General features: G+C 40.1%; 1 protein-coding gene across 3 annotated transcripts in view; it reads left to right on the forward strand.

The window, feature by feature from the left end:
• Positions 1-21,893, forward strand: part of ush (Zinc finger protein ush) — a 427,102-nt gene that overhangs the window by 386,309 nt on the left and 18,900 nt on the right. For all 3 annotated transcript variants that reach the window (XM_083138916.1, XM_083138908.1, XM_083138926.1), the window contains exon 2: positions 21,121-21,402. In XM_083138916.1, the coding sequence (XP_082995042.1) occupies positions 21,121-21,402 (282 nt within the window). The remainder of the gene's footprint in view (positions 1-21,120; positions 21,403-21,893) is intronic.

Raw genomic sequence — 21,893 nt, forward strand, 5'->3', positions numbered from 1 at the left:
TCTGGGAAGATAAGAGGGGGTGGAGCGACGCAGCCAATATAACAATATCACGTCACGTGCAAAATGTATAATTATGACAAAAGTAGGTCTATGTGGGCCGGAACCAGTGATGCTACCATAGTGGAGCATGGGGCGGGCGCTTCAGTTCACAGCCAAACGAGTGCACGAAAGAGCCAGATCTGGCCCCAAAAGAGCTAAGTTGGCAACACTGACTCGGAGGGGGGAAAGCCTGGCGGAAACTGTTCCGCAGGCCTTAAAATCATGTGCGTAAGCTGGAACTTTTTAGGGCAAGGTCCAATCTTCGTAACATAAAAGAATGCATTGGAAAATTGTAAGATGTTATTACCGAAACATCTTGCAGAAAATATGCATTGCTTGATGTGTTCACAAAATTTGAGGAAATATAATATAAACAATCAGAAGTTACTTACAAATAGCATTTGCATTATTTCACAACCAAATTTTCACAACGATTGGTGTATTTCCGTTATAGCCATTTCAAACTCGCGTTCCAAAATATTTTATAAACAACAGCTAGTATTGTTTCTGTGCATATTTCGTTGTATAGCTATTAAATTTGGCAAAATTTGCGGAGGGGTCGAGTTAATTCCGAAATTACTTCCGAAACACGCAATGCTCACCATACCCGCCATCTGTTGACAAAAGGAGAACACGAAATCTCCTGCCAAAAACTACCTTGATTTCTTGACAAAAAAAATTGCTATTTGCATTCTCCCTGTGCCTTTATCCTTCCTGGTTGTTTCTTTCTCTTTTTTTTTTTTTGGCTCTTCTTCCAAATCCCCTCGTCGCCTCCTTGCGTCAAGACAGCCTGAGGGGAACCACCCAATCATCACGGCCGCTGATGCATACCTGTTATGTACCCACCTCCCGTAAGAGATGTGACGAGGTGTAACAATTTGTTCACGAGGAGGAGGACGGGACACGGCCAACTCGTTGGCGGCGCGGAAAGTGAAGGATATACGCGAACCTAGGAAAGGGGGAAGGAGTGCCTGGCGAGGAAAAATCGTGAGGATATATTATCCGAGTATGCAAGATCCCCTATCTTTAATTAGATGGTCGCAATTTAGAATTCTGCCTTCGGTTCTCGAAACTGATAATCATCGCAATTGTTCGAGAGCTCTGGATGTTCTGAAGAAGGGGAGGGGGAGGTGAAGATTGTATCTGGAGAGATTTATTAATTAGTTTCGGAACGCAGTGCCCCCTTCCCCTCCTCTCTCGTGTCCCAAGCCACAATATCAAGCATCTCCTCGTGCAATCACTTATAGAATGTTTGTTGATACCGGGACAGATTTTTGAGTGGTTCCCTTGGAGGAACGTTCCTGTCGCGCAGGTACTTTTCGAGCAGTCCTCGCGTGGGTGTCCCTGCGTTCGTGTTGACCAGGAACTGGTGAGCACTCTGATAAGAAAGAAAAATGTTGGCCAACCCCACACTGCAAAGGGTTTAACATGCCTTCCCTCGCCTTGTCGACCACCTGAAATATCCACCTACCAATATCATAAAATAGGTTTGGTACCGTCTCTGACGGTGCCTTCTGACAAGCACAGCCTGTGCACTGATAATGTGACGTCATCATTAGTAGGCGGCCTCTTTTGCTCTAGTCTATACACGTCTGAATTTTCTTCAGTTTTGCCGTCCTCGGTGGCGGAGTGGATTGCTTAGCGCGCTACGACGCCAGGGGTCCCAGGTTCGAATCCAGCCCTGAAGTGAGTGGCCCTTCATAAATGTCATCGTATCCATCCTCATCGTCGCGAATAGCCGAAAGTGGAAGAAAAACGACGTCAAATACGTCGGGGGGCTAATCTCTATTTACTCATATGTTAATAGACTGTTTACTGTTACTTTTACACACAGACATCCCCGTTAGCATAGTGAGAAATTTTGTTCCTCTGTAATCAAAGGGTTCTGGGTTCGATTTCCTGTGGAAGCACATTTCACACTGCAGTGGCGTGCTTCTTCAATTTGACCCAAATTCTTTTAAAGTAAAGACAAGATAAATGTGGTGAAGATTTCTCTTAAATTCACTTTATGCACAGATAGGCTCATTGAAATTGGATCTACAGTTTTAACGTTGGATCAGAACCACTACAAGCCTACACCGGGGATTGAACCCGAGCGCTACCCCATCGGAGAGGCCCAGGCAAAAATATAGGCTTGACTATTAGAAATAGCTTTTGTAAATGCCCTCTTAGTGTCACAACCCCCCTGCCCCCTCTTTCCAGTCACCTTACGATTTGAAACACAACAGATGTACTACGTAGACATTTCAGCCTAAAATGCAGACTCAACCAGGACTCAACGCGGGTTCGACTTCCGGTCGAGCTAGCCTTTTTCGCTGAAATTTCTACCCCCCCCCCCCCCCCCGCCCTCGTTGCAGTCGTTACGAAAATCCTGGACATGCCAACGCAGTTTTTCGGATCCAAGTTTTAACTGTAGTTCCAGTCCCGATTAACGAATCTGATCATAAAGTGTACTTTAACAGATATCACCCATGGGATGAGGAAACTCACCCTGCAGCTTCAAATCAGGCGTAAGTAGACTCGCTCTGAACAAACTCTTTTCGGACAGCCTGTGCTCATAAACAAAACTCACCTCAAGGAAAGGCGAGTTTACACACCTTTTATTCATTGTGTGTCTTTTAATCTTAAAGATGGGGGAGATTAGCCATAGGACATTCCAATTCGCTCCCTACAAGCAGAAGGCGAAGCAATAGTGTCGCCAGATAATATACTGCACAACAAAACGCCTTGGAATGGCTTCCATTACCACTGTTTCTATAAGTTGTTAAAGCGCTATCTCCCGCTCTTCCTAATTGCCTGTCATCGATTCTTTATGCAAGCCAATGCTTCTGGAGACCATGGATGGAATTTTCTTTGCAAGACCGGGTTATGCGAGGAGGAGCCATTTTTCTTATATCATGCTGCCATCTACCACAGTGTTGCCAACCTTTTTTTGAATAATGCTCCTGCTGCAGGATGTCGCTACCGAGTGGCAGCCCACCGTGAAATAGTTTGTGCCCACCATTCTACCTACGTAAAGAGTCTACACGAGGAATTATTTATTATAGACGGATAAAGAGAGCGAAAGAGAAAGAAAGGCAGAGCAACAGAGGATAAAAGAAGGAGAAAACGAGGAAATATCAAATACATAAGAGTCAGAGAGAGAAGCAGAGAGAATAAGAGAGAGGGAGAGACAGAGAAAGACAGCGAAACAGGATAAGAGAAAGAGAAAACAAAGAATAGAAAATAAGAGAGAGAGAGAGAGTATAAAAAAGAATTAAATATGAGATATAGAGTAAGGAAGAAAGAGAGAGAAGCATGAAGAATAAGAGGGAAAGAGAAAAACTAAAAACAGACAAGTAGTGTTGCCCATGGGACGAGACGGGACAGGCTTTTAAAAATTCGAGACGAGACGAGATTGATCATGTGTCCCTTTGACAAACGAATATTTTCGAGACGAGACAGCATTTCACAGCATTTCCACGAGACGAGACAGGCCAAAGTCTCGTCTCGTGGGCAACACTACAGACAAGCAGAACATGAGAGAAAAGAAAGTGAAAAGGAGATGAGAGGGAGAGGGGAGAGGGAAGATTTTCGTCCATCCTTGAACTCTACGCCAAACAGTTTTTCGTGGCAATGGTCCGCACAGTCAATTTCCCTCACAAAACGCACACAATTATATTAGTAATATTTTATGGTATCATAGTGCTTTGTGTGGTCCTAAAACTGCTTGGCTTTTCGTTTGAAACCGTTAGTGGATGTAATGCATTTCGTGGAGTCTGCTAATACCGGTAATTTGCCTCCAAAATTGCAAAATTCACAAACTCTGCTTCAGTAAGGCATTAAAACATTACTTAACTACGTATTACATAAAATAGCTGGAGAAAGGTTCAATTCTAGTATGTTCCTCTCTCATAATCAAAAATGTCCTTTTCAGTCTGGCCCCAGAAACACCTAGCCGTAGGTATACGTTACCACAGTTGGCAACACCGATCACCAATCTTGAGCTTGACAAAATGGAGTCCTGTGAAGATAGGAGGGAAAAACACTCGTCAGGGAGCACTGACAAGATCTCCACAAGAATCCACATACGGAGTACGATTTATGGAGGCCCTTCTCCCACTTCCAGCTTATGTTATTGAGTGCGTGATTTATTCATAGAGGAGACATTATTTGTACCGGTTGTCGAACGGTAGCCTCATAGGGCTACCTGTATTGAGGCCAATAAATCATTTGTCCAGTAATGAAGTGTTTCCTCGGCTAAAGTAAAGATGCTTCCCGAGATCCTGCGGTGCCTATCTGTAAGCATTGCGGAACATTTCATTAACGAAATGATCAAAAGAAGTGTTACCAGTATGTAACAAGCGGTAGGGAATTGTGCGTGGAAAACAAGATCCGCTCAATACGAGAGGGAGGGAGAGTGCCGTCCCGTTTGAACCGCACCACCGCAATTGGTGCAACACACACCTAATAGACTGTTAAAGGCCTTCGTACACTTTGTTTGACAGCCAATGGTGCAAGAAGACACCATAGATGGTGCTGAAAAGCGCCACTTTCGCATTAGTACCACCAACAGGATCACGCTTGGTGTTTTCCGTGTAGAGCTCTGTGAATCATATCAGTGTTACATCATACAGGAGGTATATTATATGCTCGGAACCCATAAGCAATGTCTCTCAGCTGACTGTAAGAGGAGATATTTGTTTCTCGTTGTGGTTTTGATTTGATTTGGCTTATTACACTTCGCTTATGTGTCACTTTCGGTTAATCGCGAAGATGATGGTGAGTGATGACTGAGGTGATGAAGTTGATTAAGGAACACTCAGAAAGGGCACCCATTCCGGGATTCGATATTTTTTTTGGGGGGAGGGAGGGGGCTGGAAGTGTAAAGGTAAATATTGAATGCCTGCGTTCTAGCAGAGGTCGGGATACACAATAAAATATTTCGTAAGTACCATTTTTAATCTTAGTTTTAAAAGTTGCTCAAATACAAACTTGGTAACGAGGTGGCATTTTAAGGGGGGGGGGGGAGGGTTGCATTTACCACGTGGGTTTTCCTGAGTTCTTTGCTTCGCTGTTAGCGCATCAGCTCCCCCTCCCTCCTTGCGTACGCCAGTGCTAATAGACAATAGATTTATATCTCACGCAATCTCTGAACAGTATCTTTTGGATTTTCACATACTTTATTCAGAATCTATAGTGCTAATTACATTATAAATATTTTTCTGTGACTCTTAAAGGATGGGTCTCGGTCGACTCTAAGAGAAAGTAATTTTAAAAAAAATCACTAATAATTAATAATTCACTACTGATGTTCTTTCGTATATTCACAGAAGGAATTGAGTTAGTACAAATACAGCTGCTAGATGGATCTGAGATAAGTTAAAGCATGCGAGCCACTTTACTGAATTATAAATTCAACATATCAAATAAATAGCAATATATGAATCTGTAATACAAAACATTGGACTGTAAACTACTACTAACTAACTAACTAACTCTCTAGCCTTCTTAAACCCGAAGGTTCATGGCTGCAGCAACACAGGCCTTCCATCTGTCCCTATCTTGAGCAAGATCTATATACTCTTTTCCATCCCTACCGATTTCCTTTAGGTCCATCTCAACGTTGTCCCTCCATCTTCGTCTTGGCCTTCCTACAGGTCTCTTACCATCTGGTTTCCCAACAAGAATCCTGTAAACTCCTCTTTCCTCTCCCATTCGTGCCACATGGCCTGCCCACCTAAGTCTTCTTGATTTAATTATTCTAATAATATCTGGACATGAATACAAATTATGTAGTTCTAAATTATGTAACCTTCTCCACTCACCTGTCTCCTCATCCCTTTTAGGTCCAAATATTTTCCTAAGAATCTTATTTTCAAATACTCTCAATTTATGTTCCTCTTTTAATGTAAGGGACCAAGTTTCACACCCGTATAATACTACAGGCAAAATTACTGTTTTGTATATTTTAACTTTTAGTTTCTTAGATATTAAACGAGAAGACAAAAGTTTATGAAGAGAGAAGTAACATGCATTTCCTGAATTAAGCCTACTTTTTATTTCCTCTTTAATATAATTTTCATTTGTTAATATTACTCCTAAGTATTTGAATTTGGAAACTGGTTCAAACGAGTTGTTATCAATAATTAGATTTTGATTATTACCTAACACATGGTTTCGGCCTGTAAGCATATATTTAGTTTTCTCTTTGTTAACTTCCAAACCTATCTCTTTAGCAGTTTTGAAAAATATTTTAGCATTATTCTTAATCGTATTTATATCATCCCCCAGTAAGTCTACATCATCTGCATATGCTAACAACTGAGTCACACCATTTAATTTTAGTCCTTCTTTAGTTTCTTTTACCTTCCGAACAGCATATTCTAAGGCAAAATTAAAGAGCAATGGAGATAATGCATCTCCTTGTTTTAACCCATCATGAATTATAAATTTGTCAGACATATTATTACCCACACGAATTTTACTTTCTGTTTCACTGGTGCATATTTTTATCATACTAACAAGCTTCTTAGGTATTCCAAACTCTACTAATATATTATATAATTTATCTCTTTTGACCGAATCATATGCTTTTTTGAAATCAATGAATAGCTGATGGACATTTTGATTATATTCCCACTTTTTTTCAAGTGTCTGTCTGATGTGAAAAATTTGATCTGTAGTTGATCTGTTACGTTTAAATCCACATTGATAATCACCTATAATTTCATTAGCATATGGGGTTAGTCTTGTTAAAAGAATGTTAGACAATATTTTGTATGTTGTTGAGAGTAGAGAAATTCCACGGTAATTATTGCAGTTCATTTTATCACCTTTTTTAAACACAGGAACAATTATGGATTCTTTCCACTGTTGAGGGATTTCTTCTTTATTCCATATTAAACAAATTAATTTATGAATTTCTCCCTCTGTAAACTACTACTTATTATGAAAATTTTCCTAAATTTTTTTGTTCATCTCGAACGATTTTTAGTTCCTCCAAAAAGTATTTTCACTTTATGCTTCTAGGTTGATAAATGGAATATGAAATCATTGGTCCAAATGCAGTGTCATCACAAGTTTTAGTGCTACCTGTGGGTAAGGAGTGGTCATTTATCCATCTCCTTTTAATACATATAAGATTATTATGTTAGTTTAGTACATATTGTGGTCAGATATACTAGTAGAGGACTAGGACTATGAGATTTAATAACTGATAGCAAGGTAAGAAAAATGCATTATTTAGTAATGTAAAATTGTGTTCTGGTAAAATTCGTAGGCCTACAGGGGCGCATTTTTTTTAGGTTTTCTAAAAGGTTGGGGGGTGGGGGAAGCTGCGTGCAAATATTAAAAAAGGAAGGCGAGAATAATAACATTTGCTTAAATAAAGCAAAGGGTGGGGCACTTGGCACGGCATTTTCAATTTTCTTTTCACTTGCCCCCCACCTTTCCCCCCGCACGAATTGTCTCTTAATGCTAACCTTGTCTACCAAGAGAAAGTAAACTGCTCTTGCTCCATAGTTTTCAGTTCTTGCCCCCCCCCCCCCCCCATTTGATACGCAATCGCCGTTACTGTATTTAGCTCTTGACGGGCTGGATTGTCAAGAGGAATCTTGCTGTTTATTCAATTGACGATTTATTTTAAGACGTATCGCGGAGGGGCGCTCGCTTAAATGTAGATGTCAAAGTGAGGTGATCGCCTTTCCCTCCTTCCACTTATTTATTACGCCATACAGAACCGAGAAATTTCCAGGGCGTGTAGAAAACACCAAGACGAACAACTTTTCTCAGCAACGTTTTGCTCATTGAAGCTTCGTTTCGACGCTACGAGTTCTCGAAGAAAAAGAAAAAATCCTTTTTGTGTATGCAACCACACAGGACAGGTTCACGGTCGTCGCTGCTCTTAATTGTATCCCTGCAACCTCCTTGTTCTGTACAAGGTCAGGGTGGCTACTCACCGGGAATTCTTTGAATTCCGGGAAGGTTATTGCAAAATAAGATATGTACGGTAGAAGTTGATTAGGTAAATTGTTGGTACATTAGTATATCCCGTATTTGTAGATGTATTTCGAGTCTGAGAATGTGAAATGCCAAATGTAAACTCGCCGCCTTTAATGAAATGTTTTATACAGTTTAATTGAATTGAATTAGAATTTTTGGACACGTTGGAAACCACACAGACCATTTATATTGTTAATATATTTTTCTGTGTATGTGTGTGGGCCTGCTAATACTACTAATACATAACAGAGAAAACATCTACTTGTACCCTTGAATTTTTGGGAAAGTTCGCCTTGAAAACCGGGAGTTATACATGAATTTTATCATGTTCCTAGAGTGGCACCTGAAAGTAGATTCTTGCATATTAATGCACACGTACCGGTACAATGGGATCCATGAATATTACCGTGCAAATTGCCCATCACCACGTTCCTGCACTTTTATTTGCCCCAATAAGAGCTTCAAGAATTAAAAGAAAACTCAAAACAAGCTGTTGACAACTTCTGCAGCAGCATACATAAGAGTTCATCGGTTAACAACATACAGGATGTGAGAGAAAAATTAATGAAAATATTCATGGGCAATTTGCACGGTGTGACGGTAATACTCGTGCATCCCACTGTACCCCCAAGCCTTTTTTCACGTCCAGTGCGAAAGCACCTGACGAAACTTCTGCCGAAGTTGGTCTCTTCTTCAGCTCAGTTTTCAATGCCGCCATCTTGTTCTTATACCGCAGAAGATGATGAATGGAAGATAACGTCAACGCGCGTCACAACCCTCTAACCTTTTGCCATCCCTCGAAATGCTGGAATCTCTAATTACAGTCCTTGCCACTTTGCAGTTGATTCTTGAAAACATTTTTTCTGGCGCGAACCTGTCTGGCGTCTCTTGATTCTACATCGCCACACCCACTGCCAGCCGTTTTCCCCACCCCTTTGTTTCTTTTTTCCCCCTCTTTTAATTATCTCTCCCTTGATATTCCGATAAAAAGAGAACTGATCATATCTGTTGTTCGGTTCTTGGATTGTGAGGAAAATTAATGAGATATTTCTGTTCTGCGGGCCGTCTCTTCTCTATCTTGATGTGAGATATTGCGGCCCCGGACGTGTTAGTTATCCTCCCGTACCACCAGCGGCGCCACATGTCTTGTTTGGAACTTGCGGGAACAGCTGGTGGACGATTCACGCTCGCGCAATTGTCCAACCAGTGGTGTTACTCAAGTGTTTTGGGAAAGAGTAATTAAAGTGTGACAGGTGGTGGAAATTGCACTAGATGTAGGAGGGGGAGGTGCATCCTTACATTACATTTTCATTACATTCTTATCTGTATGTCTTGTCATTTTGTGGTGTATGCAATAAAGCACATATTTTCATTTGATGTGTTACAGATTATCACCACTAGATGGGTCTGATCGGGTTTGATTACAAAGATCATTCCTGACCAGTTTATTTAATTTCTGTGAATTGAAACTATCAATCTTAATTCAGTGTTTAAACGGCGGAAAACAAAAGGGAACCATGTTTGAAATTTGTTTTGTAACTTTTCAAAAAGAGTAATAAATAATTGCGAATTCTCATTATTATATCCTATAGAAAATTTAATATCATTGATGCTCTCCATCAATAAACTGGTTTCTGAGAATGTTTCTGGTTTCCGGTAACTCCAGTTGAATGCAGCAATCTAGCTAGTGACACTACTAACTGTGTAAAGCGTGTAGAAGAGCGTTAGTGATAGGTGCTGGATAGAAATGATGTCAGCGGATCGCTCGTTGATAGGAGGTTTCGGGAGTCGTGATTCGCTCTCGAGTTATAAATGCAAATCGGCCAGAGATGTTAAGGAAGTAATCTCACTATTCTTAACTTCAATTAAGGGGCTGCTAAGTGTTTGCATTTTACCTCATTGTTATGGTGTAGGCTTCGTCCTGCACTTATTATGAACCGTAGCTAGTATTTAAAGTTCTATATGTGCAGGATTCCTGGTGAGACCCAACTGTTTTTTTTTTTTTTAAGTTGGCGTTTTTTTTTAAGTTGGCGGTTTGTTACAGTAATTGAAGTAGAATTTTCAATGTAAGAGTATGAGAACGTTTTAATTTGTTACTAAACAACAAATGAATCTTGAATTAAGCCTTTCTGACAAATTTTAGTGTAGTGGATTACCACTGTATACTACAGGCCGGGTTGTGACTACAGAACAGAACATCACAACATGTTTTTTTCCTTGTTTCGGAATAATTGTTAAGAAGCATGCAGTGGCAACACTGCCTATTCTTTCGCCCGCTATCGTGCCGGAATATTTCCGTGGCTTAGGTGAGAGTGGGCAAATTTGCATATCTAACCCAAGCTTATCAGACTTCAGATTGTATTATGTATCTCGGAACCTGAGAACCACCGTCTATTTTAGCTTTATTTTATGCATCTTCACCCTCATCGTCTTCCTGCCCCCTCTTCTCCCCTCCTCTGGTTCCTTCTTTGGTGCCTTTTCCGTTCGTCGTTCATACGCTGCCAGTTTGTTTTTGATTCAAGACCCACTCTCTCTCTCCTTATCTCTGAAACCTCCTCTGTTTCATATTCATTCATTAACATCCCGAACTGTCTCATGAATTACATCGATTTTTTCCCAGCTCTGTAGAGCCTTGCAGACGGCTTCTTTTCTTTTTAAAATTTATTTTTCCTCTGAGACTCACGTTTTATTTCTTTCAATTTCAGCTTTTCTCTCACTTCTGGTTTTTGTAAAATTTTTGGTTTCGTCTGGTTTTTTTATTTCCTTCAATTTCTACCTTTCTCTGACTCATTTGTTCTTACAATTTATACTAGCATCTTGCCTCACTTGTTCATTAATTTTCTACTTTCCTCTAACTTCTTCTTCCCTCATTATCTAGGTACTTTCCTCTGACTTCTTGGATCCTTCGTTTTCTGCTTACCTCTGACTACCTTGGTCCTTCATTATCTACTTTCCTCTAACTTCTAGATTCCTTTATTTTCTCCTTTCTTCTGATTACTTCATTCCTTCATTTTCTGCTTTAATCTGACTTCTTGGTTCGTTTATTTTCTGCTTTTCTCTGACTTCCTAGTTCCTTCATTTTTACTTCCATCTGACTTCCTTGTTCCCTCATTTTCTGCTTTCCCCTGACTTTATGATTCCTTCATTTTCTACTTTCTTCTGACTCTATGGTTCCCCCATTTTCTACTTTGCTCTGAATTTTTAATTCCTTCATTTTCTACTTTCTTCTGACTCCCTTGTTCCTTCATTTTCTGATTTCCTCTGATTTCTTGGTTCCTTCATTTTCTACTTTCCTCTGACTCCCTTGTTCCTTCATTTTACTACTATCCTCTGACTTTCTCGTTCCTTCATTTTCTTCTTTCCTCTGACTTCCTTGTTCCTTAATTTTCTACTTTCATCTGACTTCTTGATTCCTTCATTTTCTATTTCCCTCTGACTCCCTTGTTCCTTCATCTTCTACTTTAGTCTGACTTCCTCGTTCCCCCATTTTCTGCTTTCCTCTCATCTCTTGATTCCTTCATTTTCTACTTTCCTCTGACTTCATTATTTCATTATCTACTTTCCTCTAACTTCTAGATTCCTTTATTTTCTCCTTTCTTCTGATTTCTTCATTCCTTCATTTTCTACTTTCCTCTGACTTCACTTCTTTCAATTCTACACCCCTCTCAACATTGTTCTTTCGGTAGTAGTTCGGAAGCTATGTATGATATTACATTCCACACATGTAATGTAAAATTACAATTCAGTTGAAGTCATGAAAAGATTGGTGCCACTGATATTATATTGGCATAATTTCATTGGAGATAAGTCATTGACAACGTCAAAAGTGCACGAGGGGTGGTTGGCTCTTCTTGTAGCCAGTTAATCCTCCATCGTACAGTGGGATCCATGAGTATTACCGTGCAAATTGTCCATGACTATTTTCATTAATTTTTCTCTTACATCCCGTCTGTTTTTAAGTGATGGATTTTTATGTATGCTGCGGCAGAAGTTGTAAACAGCTTGTTTTGAGTTTTCTTTTAATTCTTGAAGCTCTTATTAGGTCAAATAAAGTGCACGAACATGGTGATGGACAATTTGCAGGGTAATACTCATGGATCCCACTGTACTAACCTAAAATTCATAATTAAAGAACTCTAATACGCATATTACATATGATAGCACAAAAACACAATGATGCATGCATACACGACTTGGCCAGAGTGCAAACGTGGGATCTCTGGCTTCCTAGCCCGATACCCTGACCACTCTGCTGTTGAGATCGGTACGACGATTCCCGAAGACAAATAATTTATCAATGCCATTCTTGGTAGGACAACTTGCCATCTCCATCAAATTTGTGATGTACGTCTGTTTTAACAACTTGTAAACGTTCTTTACAATTAGATTATGAAGCATCAACCGGTCACTTGATTAACAACTAGCTGATTGCCCGGCGTTGCCAGGGTATTTATTTATCCCAATCTTCTATTAGACAGGAATATAAAGAATTCTAACTATAGCGTAAAATAAACAACGGCATTGGAAGTGTCACTATTCATCTCAACGGCCCCGAAATCTATGGATTCCACACTGATATCGGTCGTTTTACATGTCATCCCCATCCCACCCTCGCCCCTGAGGATGCCAGGGGTATCTTGGAGTTGAACGGCATTGGGTGTGTCACTATTCATCTTAGCGACCCCGAAAAATATGGATTCCACACTAATGTCTGTCGTTTTACATGTCACCCCCTTCCCAGCCCCACCCCTAGGGGTGCCAGGCGTATCTTGGAGTTGAATGGCATTGGGAGTGTCACTATTCATCTTAGCGACCCCGACAACTATGGATTCCACACTAATATCGGTCGTTTTCGATTATTTTTACATGTCACCCCTTCCCACTCCCTACCCTAGGGATGCCAGGAGTGTCTCACCCCACAGTATTTCTTTCCAGATTGTAAGTCATATGTGTACCAAATTTGGTAATCGTGAATGTCACCCAATTAGCTGAGAAACTCCGAAAACTATGAATTCGACACTAATCTAGGTCATTTTTGACATTTTATTTTTCACCCCTCTCATCCCCCATCCCGATAGGTGTTGAACTTGGAGTTGAACGGCATTCGGAGTGTCACTATTCATCTTGGCGACCGCGAAAACTATTTATTCCAAACTAATATCGGCCGTTTCGACTATTTTTGCATGTCACACCCCTCCCACCCCCACCCCGGGTGTCTTACCCCAACAGCATTTCTTTCGAGATTGCAAGTGATACGCGTACCAAGTTTGGTTGAAATCGCTCCAGGCGTGCGAGAGTTATGCCGGAACAAACACACATACATTCATTTTCATCTTAGCGACCCCGAAAACTATGGATTCCACACTAATATCGGTCGTGATATTACTCACGCTTGACACTGGACTGACCGCAAGATACTACCAGCGCATAAGGGCAGTTCCCTCCCTCCCCCAGCTTCTGGTGATTAGTACCCTAAAACAATAATCTTTATGAAACAGAAGCACTTTACGCAAACATTATTGTCATTAATGTATGACAATGCTCACTATTAAAAGGCAACACCACTCTGAACTGACAAGAGATTTCAACTTCCTCCAAAATATATGAACAATCGTAATTTTTTTGTATTTATATTTGTGTATATTTGTCATGTAGAGTTGCCTTTCTGCAACTTTTGGCGGAAAGCGACGGTGAAGATGAGTGATGATTAGATGAAGGGATATTCACAAAGAACGCGCATGCCCAGGCAGGGACTCGAACCAGGGATCTTCGGTGGCGAAATGGATAGTCGACTACTTACGAACAATCAACCTTAGCGAAACAATTAACCACCACCATATCAATAGTAAGTGGTAACGTAGATTTATTTGATTTTTTCGTACCTTTACTCGTATTTTGCATCGACCATGCAGCTGATTACAAAACTCCCGTTTTTTAATATCTTCATACCATTCTGTTAGGTCGGAAACACTTACAGTGGGTTAAACGAAGCTTTGCCACGTCATGTGGATGCACCCCCCTCTCCCCCCCGACTCCAAAGTTACGTATGGAAGTTGGCGCGAATTTTAAATTCGTACACTTATTCGACAAAAATGTTATAACTCGTAGACTATTTGTCCAATCTACTTCGGATAACTTTTGTTTTTCAGCTAAACCATCAGGGCATGCAACCGTGCAGAAATCAAAACGCCAAAGCCAATAAGAGGGGTTGGGTGAGCCGCGGCCCCCAGCTTTCAATGAAAATATTATAAAAAAGGGGAGTTTGCCCCCTATTTCGCCCGCTGTTTTGGGAAGGGGACGCAAACCTTATTTTCAAAGAATGGTCCTTTCTCAACCGAATGAAAGTCATTTGATTACATTATCGAATGTGTGAAACAAACTCGCCATTTTTATGATTTTTTCCATTGAAAGTTGGAGGTCGAGGCCAAACCAACCCCTCTTATTGGCTTTGGCGTTTTGGTTTCTCGACGGTTGCATGCCCTGAACATCCGGGCCTCCCCGATGGCGCAGTGGTAGCGTCGTCGCCTTGTAGTCAAGGGGTCCCGGGTTCGATACCCGGTGGAGGCACATGGCACAGTGGTTCGGATCCCACTTTAAAACCGTAGGTCCAGTCCCGATTAGCCTTACTGTGCATAAAGTGGACTTAAAACACCAACTCAAACCAAACCAAACAAAGAACATCCATGTTGGGACTTGAACGGGGGACCACTAGTATATGAAAAAGTATAATTGTTTCCTCTTCTCCTCCAGTAATATTTTAAATCTTTATTCAAAATTCTCACCCAGGCACAGTTGTCTAATTTCAATTTTAGAAGCGGATTTTCGATACTAGAACTAAAGACAAGTTCCGATGAACACTTTTTTTATATTAGGTTTTTGGGTATGGATGGAAACACTACAAAGAAGTCGTGCGCTTTGGCACTGGAGGTTCGACAATCTTCCTCTAGATGGCAGTTGCTACTCCGACGTTGCTCTGCCACCTCGCGGCATAGGTTGAAAGCATTTCCCCGTTGGATGCTGCCGTAGCGGGCCATAACACTGCACACCGAGTTCTAACTTTCTCCGCAAGAGAGCAGTTCAAGTAGCGTAACTACCGCCATCCCGCGAGAGAAATTTCAACCAGATGAAATTACTTCTTGCAACATTTTTATGGATCCTTATTGGTCATGTCGCATGTTACTGGTGTTACAAAAGAAACTTTTTTTGAACCAAATACTTTACTGTTCACATATTCAAATCAAGTTATCTCTTGTAACGCATTGTATTGTGTATTGTACATTGTGTGTATGCAGGCGTTCATTCATTTGGGGGCGTAAACAGTAATTTATCCACACACCTCAACGCCCACTCTAACGCCGCCAAAATTTTCTAAACATCCCTTTTTTTTCTCTCCACATTGACTTAATATTCGTTAATTTTGGCTTCAAATGTTACCCTCACCTCATTCAAATACGAACTTGCCGAGTGGTTAGCACATCGCGCTGCGACGCCAAGGGTCTCGGGTTCGAATCCCTCATGTAAAAGAGACTTAAAAGCTAATTAAATTAAATGGTAAATTATGCTAGTTAAACAGGAAATAAAGTAGGTGGGCCTGTATATTTTCTTCATCCCAAAAGATACATATATTGTTAGATCAATCTTTGTAGGTAAACCAGAACTTCATGAAAACAACACTAGCTTACAGAGTAGATAATGAATCAAAACTACAAACTTAAAGGTTACAGAAAACTGTTTCAGTAAGAACATTCGCAAAAGATAGGGCCTACACTTCCAACACACGAAATTTGCCAGTGGCATTCAACTTTCTTGAGATTTTAGAGTTAATAAATTGCAAAAATATTCCTATATATATGTCCGAAGCTTGTTTTTGGCATGATACTAGTAAGTCTTCCTCATGTTCCGCAAATACTCTGTTACATGTTGAGTAACCCAATGTGATTGAGCATTGCCCGGACTGTAGTTCACTATCTGTAACACGTGCACAAAATCTCGCCAATGTTCTGTAGTGGACATGAAATTGTTTGGCAGCTTTACGTATTGATACGGGGTTATCGTTTCTTTTCACGGCTCTTGCTGCAGCCAGTAGGTCTCCCATGGGCGGGGCATTCCTCTCAGTCTTTCTCTTGTATGTTCTCACCATCTGCGAAGCAACAGAACCACTTATTAAAAGAGGAATACACCACTTGTATCATGACTAACACACAGTTGGGCACATTGTCACAGTGACAACATGCCCCGTCTTATTTGTGACAACTTGCCCCACGCGTCGTAGTTCCTCTTTTTTTTAAAATATCTGTACCAAGCAATAAGATTAAGCGCATTCAGAGTACCACATTATGAAGCTCTATTTCTAACCTACATAACACACACGAAGATACTTACCGTTCACGCTTTCACGAACACACAGTAGGAAAATTCCAGGACTCAAAAAATTTACACTGAAGCACTGAAAACAGACAAAGCTCAACTGACTGAGCCACGTGTTTCCCGCACACTTCTAAGCGAGTACAGTTGGAAGTGATATCTAGTAGGTAAAAGAGAAAGGAGCACCAGCTCGCTAACGTTTAGGCTTTTCTCAGAATTGCTACTGTGACAACGTGCCCCTTGTGACAATGTGCCCCGGTCTCCCCTACCGCTGGTCCTTCTGCAGTCCATACCTGCATACGAGAGCGCTCTCACAAATACGACAGGTTAAGAAGGACTGGCGTAAGATATATTTTGCTCCTTCTTCAACTTCTCGCAAAGCAAAATCCCTGAATACGCCACTTACTGCACATTACATGAGTACATTATGTTTGCAAGCATCTTTACAAATGCATCGTTCCCTAACATCTATCATCATTTCAGCATTATGCGAGGTCTAATTAGTAAAACTGTAAAATGTTTATGTAATTATGTCATAAAAATTGAAAAAATGTAATGAAAAATTAAAAATTTCAGAATGTGCCCAGTAAAGCCAAAAATATGCATAACAGTACCCTCGAATTTCTCATTAAATGGTTTGATTGATTTGTTGTTTTAAGTCCACTTTATTCACAGTAAGGCTAATTGGGATTGGACCTACAGTTTAAAGTGGGATCCCAACCACTTGTGCCTCCACCGGGTATCGAACACGGGACCTCTTGATTACAAGGCGACGACGCTACCACTGCGCCATCGGGGAGGCCCTCTCATTAAATGGGATGTCAGTATCTTCCAGGGAAAATCGACTAGGGTGGGGGGGGGGTATTAAATGAAGTCAGAATGAAGAATGTATTGCGAAAATACTGAAAACTGCAATTATCCGAAGTTTAATTTACTATTATGTTAGATTTACACCATTGTGGGAACTAAAGCATAATAGGCAAATCCCTAAAACTCTGGTAAAGCTGACATTGTTGTGACAAGCGAAAAAAGGTAAAGAAATGAGAACAATTGAAATTTGTTTATTTCCTGCCCAGTGATTCTCATGCCAGTACAACAATGACATTTTTTCCCCTCAATAATGTTCGCATGACTATCAATTGTCAGCGGTATATAAAAAAGGGGTGTATTATTGTTCTGTACTAGTTGGATACAAAATACGGCATCTGCTTTTAATTTGTTCGTTCATAATTTCCTTATCCTGCCATCGATAATACGAACAATCCGTTCCGCTAAAGGTACGAAGAATAAATTATAAAATAACCGATTATATGCAAGAATATCGGGTCATTCCACGCCATTTCAACGAGGTCAGGACACCCACCAACTCCGATTTCGATGAAATTTGGTATACACCCTTACTTTATGGTTGAAAGAAACCCCCTAATTTTTTTTTCACTTTATCTCAAACGGTTTTCATTTTACACTTTCAAATATCATCAAATCAGTGTTGTCAGTCAGTCTTAAGACCCTCGACACAAGATACCATTGCTTACATTTCATTTCTTTTCTCCTTAACCAATCATCATATCTCTTTGAAATTTTATACAAAGTTCAATGAAATAATGAGGATTTCAGAAAAAAATACATTAGTACTCAATTTTTTTTTCAAATGCATATAAAAATACCAAAAATGGATTTGTAGCCTAATTTTTGTGATGGGAAAAGAGGTTACGAAAATCTGAATTTTCATCATGTGGGTATGATGGAACCAAAAACTTTTGATGTTGAAAATCATTGCAAAGACATGCTCCTTCTCTACAAAAAATAAAATTCTTGGTTTTTTATTCCTTCTAACGAACATTTTACGATTTTTGGAAATTGCCTAAAATTTCAGGGTCAATCCCTGGTCGCTCGACCATTTTTAAAATTTTTCATTTGTTTGTCGTTGTAACCCCTGTACAAGGGTAGTTCAAAACAGGCATTATTTTTCTAAAACTAGACTTCGTTTGAAAATGGCGGCCATTATTGTTTCATGACTTAACTCAGCTAAGAAAAATTATAGAAATCTGGGGTAAAAAACATTGTTTTCAGTACATTTCAGTTTACATTTTATGTTCCGTATCTTTTTTCACCACATCTAATGCAAATGGCTGAAATGAAGGGTCAAAACTGACTGATATTCAATTTTGAAGGGAAATCAATGTATAGGATATTTTTTTTAGTAGGTAAGCAATGAAATATCAGAGCTATAATTTTTTTAGAGGAAATTGAAGAATGTTGTAAAACGCGAAATTGATAAAATATGTCTTACAATGTTCGTCTATTTCGGCTGATATTCATCAGATATGTAAAGATCTGACCCCAGTATTCGATCAGATGCCAAATATAACATATGTTATAACATAAAAGTCTTGCGCTCTGTTCTTTTAGTTAGCTGTCGCTCAAGAAACTCATTGAAGATTTGTTGTTATTTTTAGATATCACATCGTCTCGCATAATTTTAGACATTTCGATGAGGAAAGAGAAAGTGTGTGTTATATGCAGGAATCAAGGATGTGATCACGTTTAGAAATTTTGTGTTTAATGATATTCCAAATACATATATATACTCCTTGAAGCTAAAGTAGATGGATTTGCATATTTTTTTTATTGACAGTTAGCATTTTCGATACACTCGATTGTAGAACATGTATTTGTGAACTTCGTTGCCGATATTCGAGTACTGTAGTAGTTATCCCATCTGCCGCTAGGTGCGTTAGAAGCTTGCTTGTTGAATAAGCCATCTACTGGCGACTTTGTGCACTTGAATCACAGAGCCTGTGACTCAATTTCGTCGGGCTTTCATTCACTTTGGGCACAATTCACACTACAAACTAGTAGCGGCGATTAGGGGGGCGAGGCCCCCGCCCCTACTTTTTGCCACTCTTGCCTCCGCACTCTGCTAAACCTTATCTACAAAGGGAAATAAACTGTCCTTTTCCCCCAGTTTTGGCACCTTGTCCACCCGGTTTTGAAACCCAACCGCCGCCACTGCTACAAACACTGTAGGTTATAGTTTATAGCCTATGCAGTGCTATAGTTTCATTCTGAAAAATATATTAGGAACTATAAAGGTTATAAAGATGAAAATTGGTGATTAGACTTGCAAGTAAAGGGGTTCGCCAAGATCATTGATGATACAGACCAGGCAATCGAACGTCACGCATATGAAAATGATGGTAACAAGATTAGACAAATAAAGGTGTAGCTACAAGTTGGTTGGTTCATTCCAGTAACACCACTTTTACTTGTACACTTCTGTTCACAAAAAATGGCACACTCGTTTGAGTTGGTCCAGCTTCGTGGCCGGAAGTACAGCCGAAGTAAGTGTTCGAAAAGCAGCAGTGTTGCTTACTATCAATCAATTTAACCATATGCAGGGAATTTTGTTTCTCTCAGACTCAAAGAAAAGGGCTAACGGAAAGATTGCAGCGTAAATATTAATTAACTGGAATTTCCACGTCTACAATCAAAGTAATGTAAATGTGAATATTCCTGAAATTTATTTTAAAAAGAAACGCGTTTTTGACGTTCGTGACGAAGTAGTTATCACAATTCGTTAGAATGCGAGGGCCCCGGGTTCGAATTTGGTCTGAGGATGGGTGTTCCTTTTGAGTCTCTTCATCGTCGCGAGTAGCCGAAAATGGAAGAAAAGCAACACTAAATAACGAAAAGGAAAAAACGCAATAAGAATAAGCGAGACAGAAATGATGCAAAGAAAAAAAATCTTTCGGAAATAGTGTTATCCTAGTCCAGGAGAAGGCTTGAACAATAAATAAACTCCTTTTCCATATACTTTGGCAAACAGAATCGCAAAGTTGGCACTGAATATGCGATGGGAAAAATAATAGAAATCCTAAAGGAAGAAGAGTTTATGTCACAGTCAGGGGGAACATGAGAGGAGGTACCCCCCCCCCACATCAGTCATCCAGGCTATTAAAAATAAGTCAATGGTTGTCCTCTCATTTAACTTTAACACTAAATGGAATTTTTGTAAAATAAAAATTGTCGGGCTTTACCTTTTTACACGTGCACGTTGGTTTCGTAATGGAGCACAAAAATAGAATTGCGACTCTCCTAAAATTCTTACCGAATGAATTAATGTCTCCGTAGATTCCAGAATAATGACTCTTCATTGTGAAATAAATAGTTTAAAATAATATAATTTATGTGCCGTTGGTTAATGAGATCCATCTCGAAAACGAACGGACTGCGACTGGAAAGACAAAAGGTCCATTCTTTTGAGATGGTAGAAAATAGTTATAGCAAAATTCCAAGTGAAGAAAGTGTTTTGCAGTTGTAATGCTGTGGGTCAGCACTGCTGGCCTTGCTGCACTGTAATGCACGCTCAAACCCAGTCACGGCTTGTGAGTATATACCGTAAGTTATATTATTTCCTTGTGTACTCTCCGTCCGTTGTAAGAATGAATCTAATATAAACAAGCCCACGTGACTGGTAGTTGCTTGCTTATTGGTCAATTCTTAATTAGTTCGTCTATTTTTCAACGTAAATGCTGATTTAGTTCGTAAACTTCACTCCAGTAGTTTATTTAAGTGATATGGTTCTATTGTACGTCCTATGTGTGAGCAAAATACCTGCCATCAGGAGTTCACACATAAGTCACGTGCACTTGTGTACACCGACTCTGTTCTTACTGTGGACGGAGTTTAGGCAATTCGCAAACTCACATGTGTGTTTCTCTGTTTCCCCAGGAGAGGACGTTTGGAGCGACACCGACGATGCGTACAACGAGGATACAGGGAAAGTAGCCACGCCCTCTGTCGAGGACGCCGTCACCCCGAAGACGACGGCGGCGTCGCCCAACTCGGATGGGGGCAAGCAGGAGGAGACGCCCCGCTTGAGACTGAACGCTAGCCTAGCGAAGGACCCTGCGCTGAGAGTGAAGAGGGAATCTTCCAGTCCTGTGCTGCCATCTAACGAAAGGGTGCCGGACTACGAGTACATGCCGGTGCTCCCGCCAGGCTTTCAGCAAGGTAACTGCAGCGCCTCTAGCGGCTAAACCTTAAGTATCGTGAAAAAACTTCTCGACGTTCTTGTTCTTTTTTTAAAAAAAGATAAATTACGCATAATTTCAAGTTTTTTGTTTGCATCTAAACGTTAGATTGACCAGTGTTGAAATCATATAGTGTATTAAAGGTGGGAGTGGAGAGGCGTGCCAGAGGAATGGATTCACAGGCTAATTTATTTGGGGGAAACTTAAGGGAGCTGAATTGCCTATCTGGCCAATGTTACCATAATTGTCTTAATTTCATGTTCGTTTTTCACAGAATCTATTAGGTGAAGATGCACTTTTATGATTATAGTCTGAGTATTTGTTATCGCTTTAACAAAGGCTTTCCTATCATTGTAACGACATTTATATTATTTAAATAATAAAAGTAAACAATTGAAAATGAATATTGGTACTGAATAACCAATAACAAATGTAATACAATACAAGGCTATATATCCGCAAGTAATAAAA

The sequence above is a fragment of the Lepisma saccharinum genome, chromosome 1 (genome assembly GCF_977018435.1).
Source record: "Lepisma saccharinum chromosome 1, izLepSacc3.1, whole genome shotgun sequence".
Lineage (NCBI taxonomy): Eukaryota > Metazoa > Arthropoda > Insecta > Zygentoma > Lepismatidae > Lepisma > Lepisma saccharinum.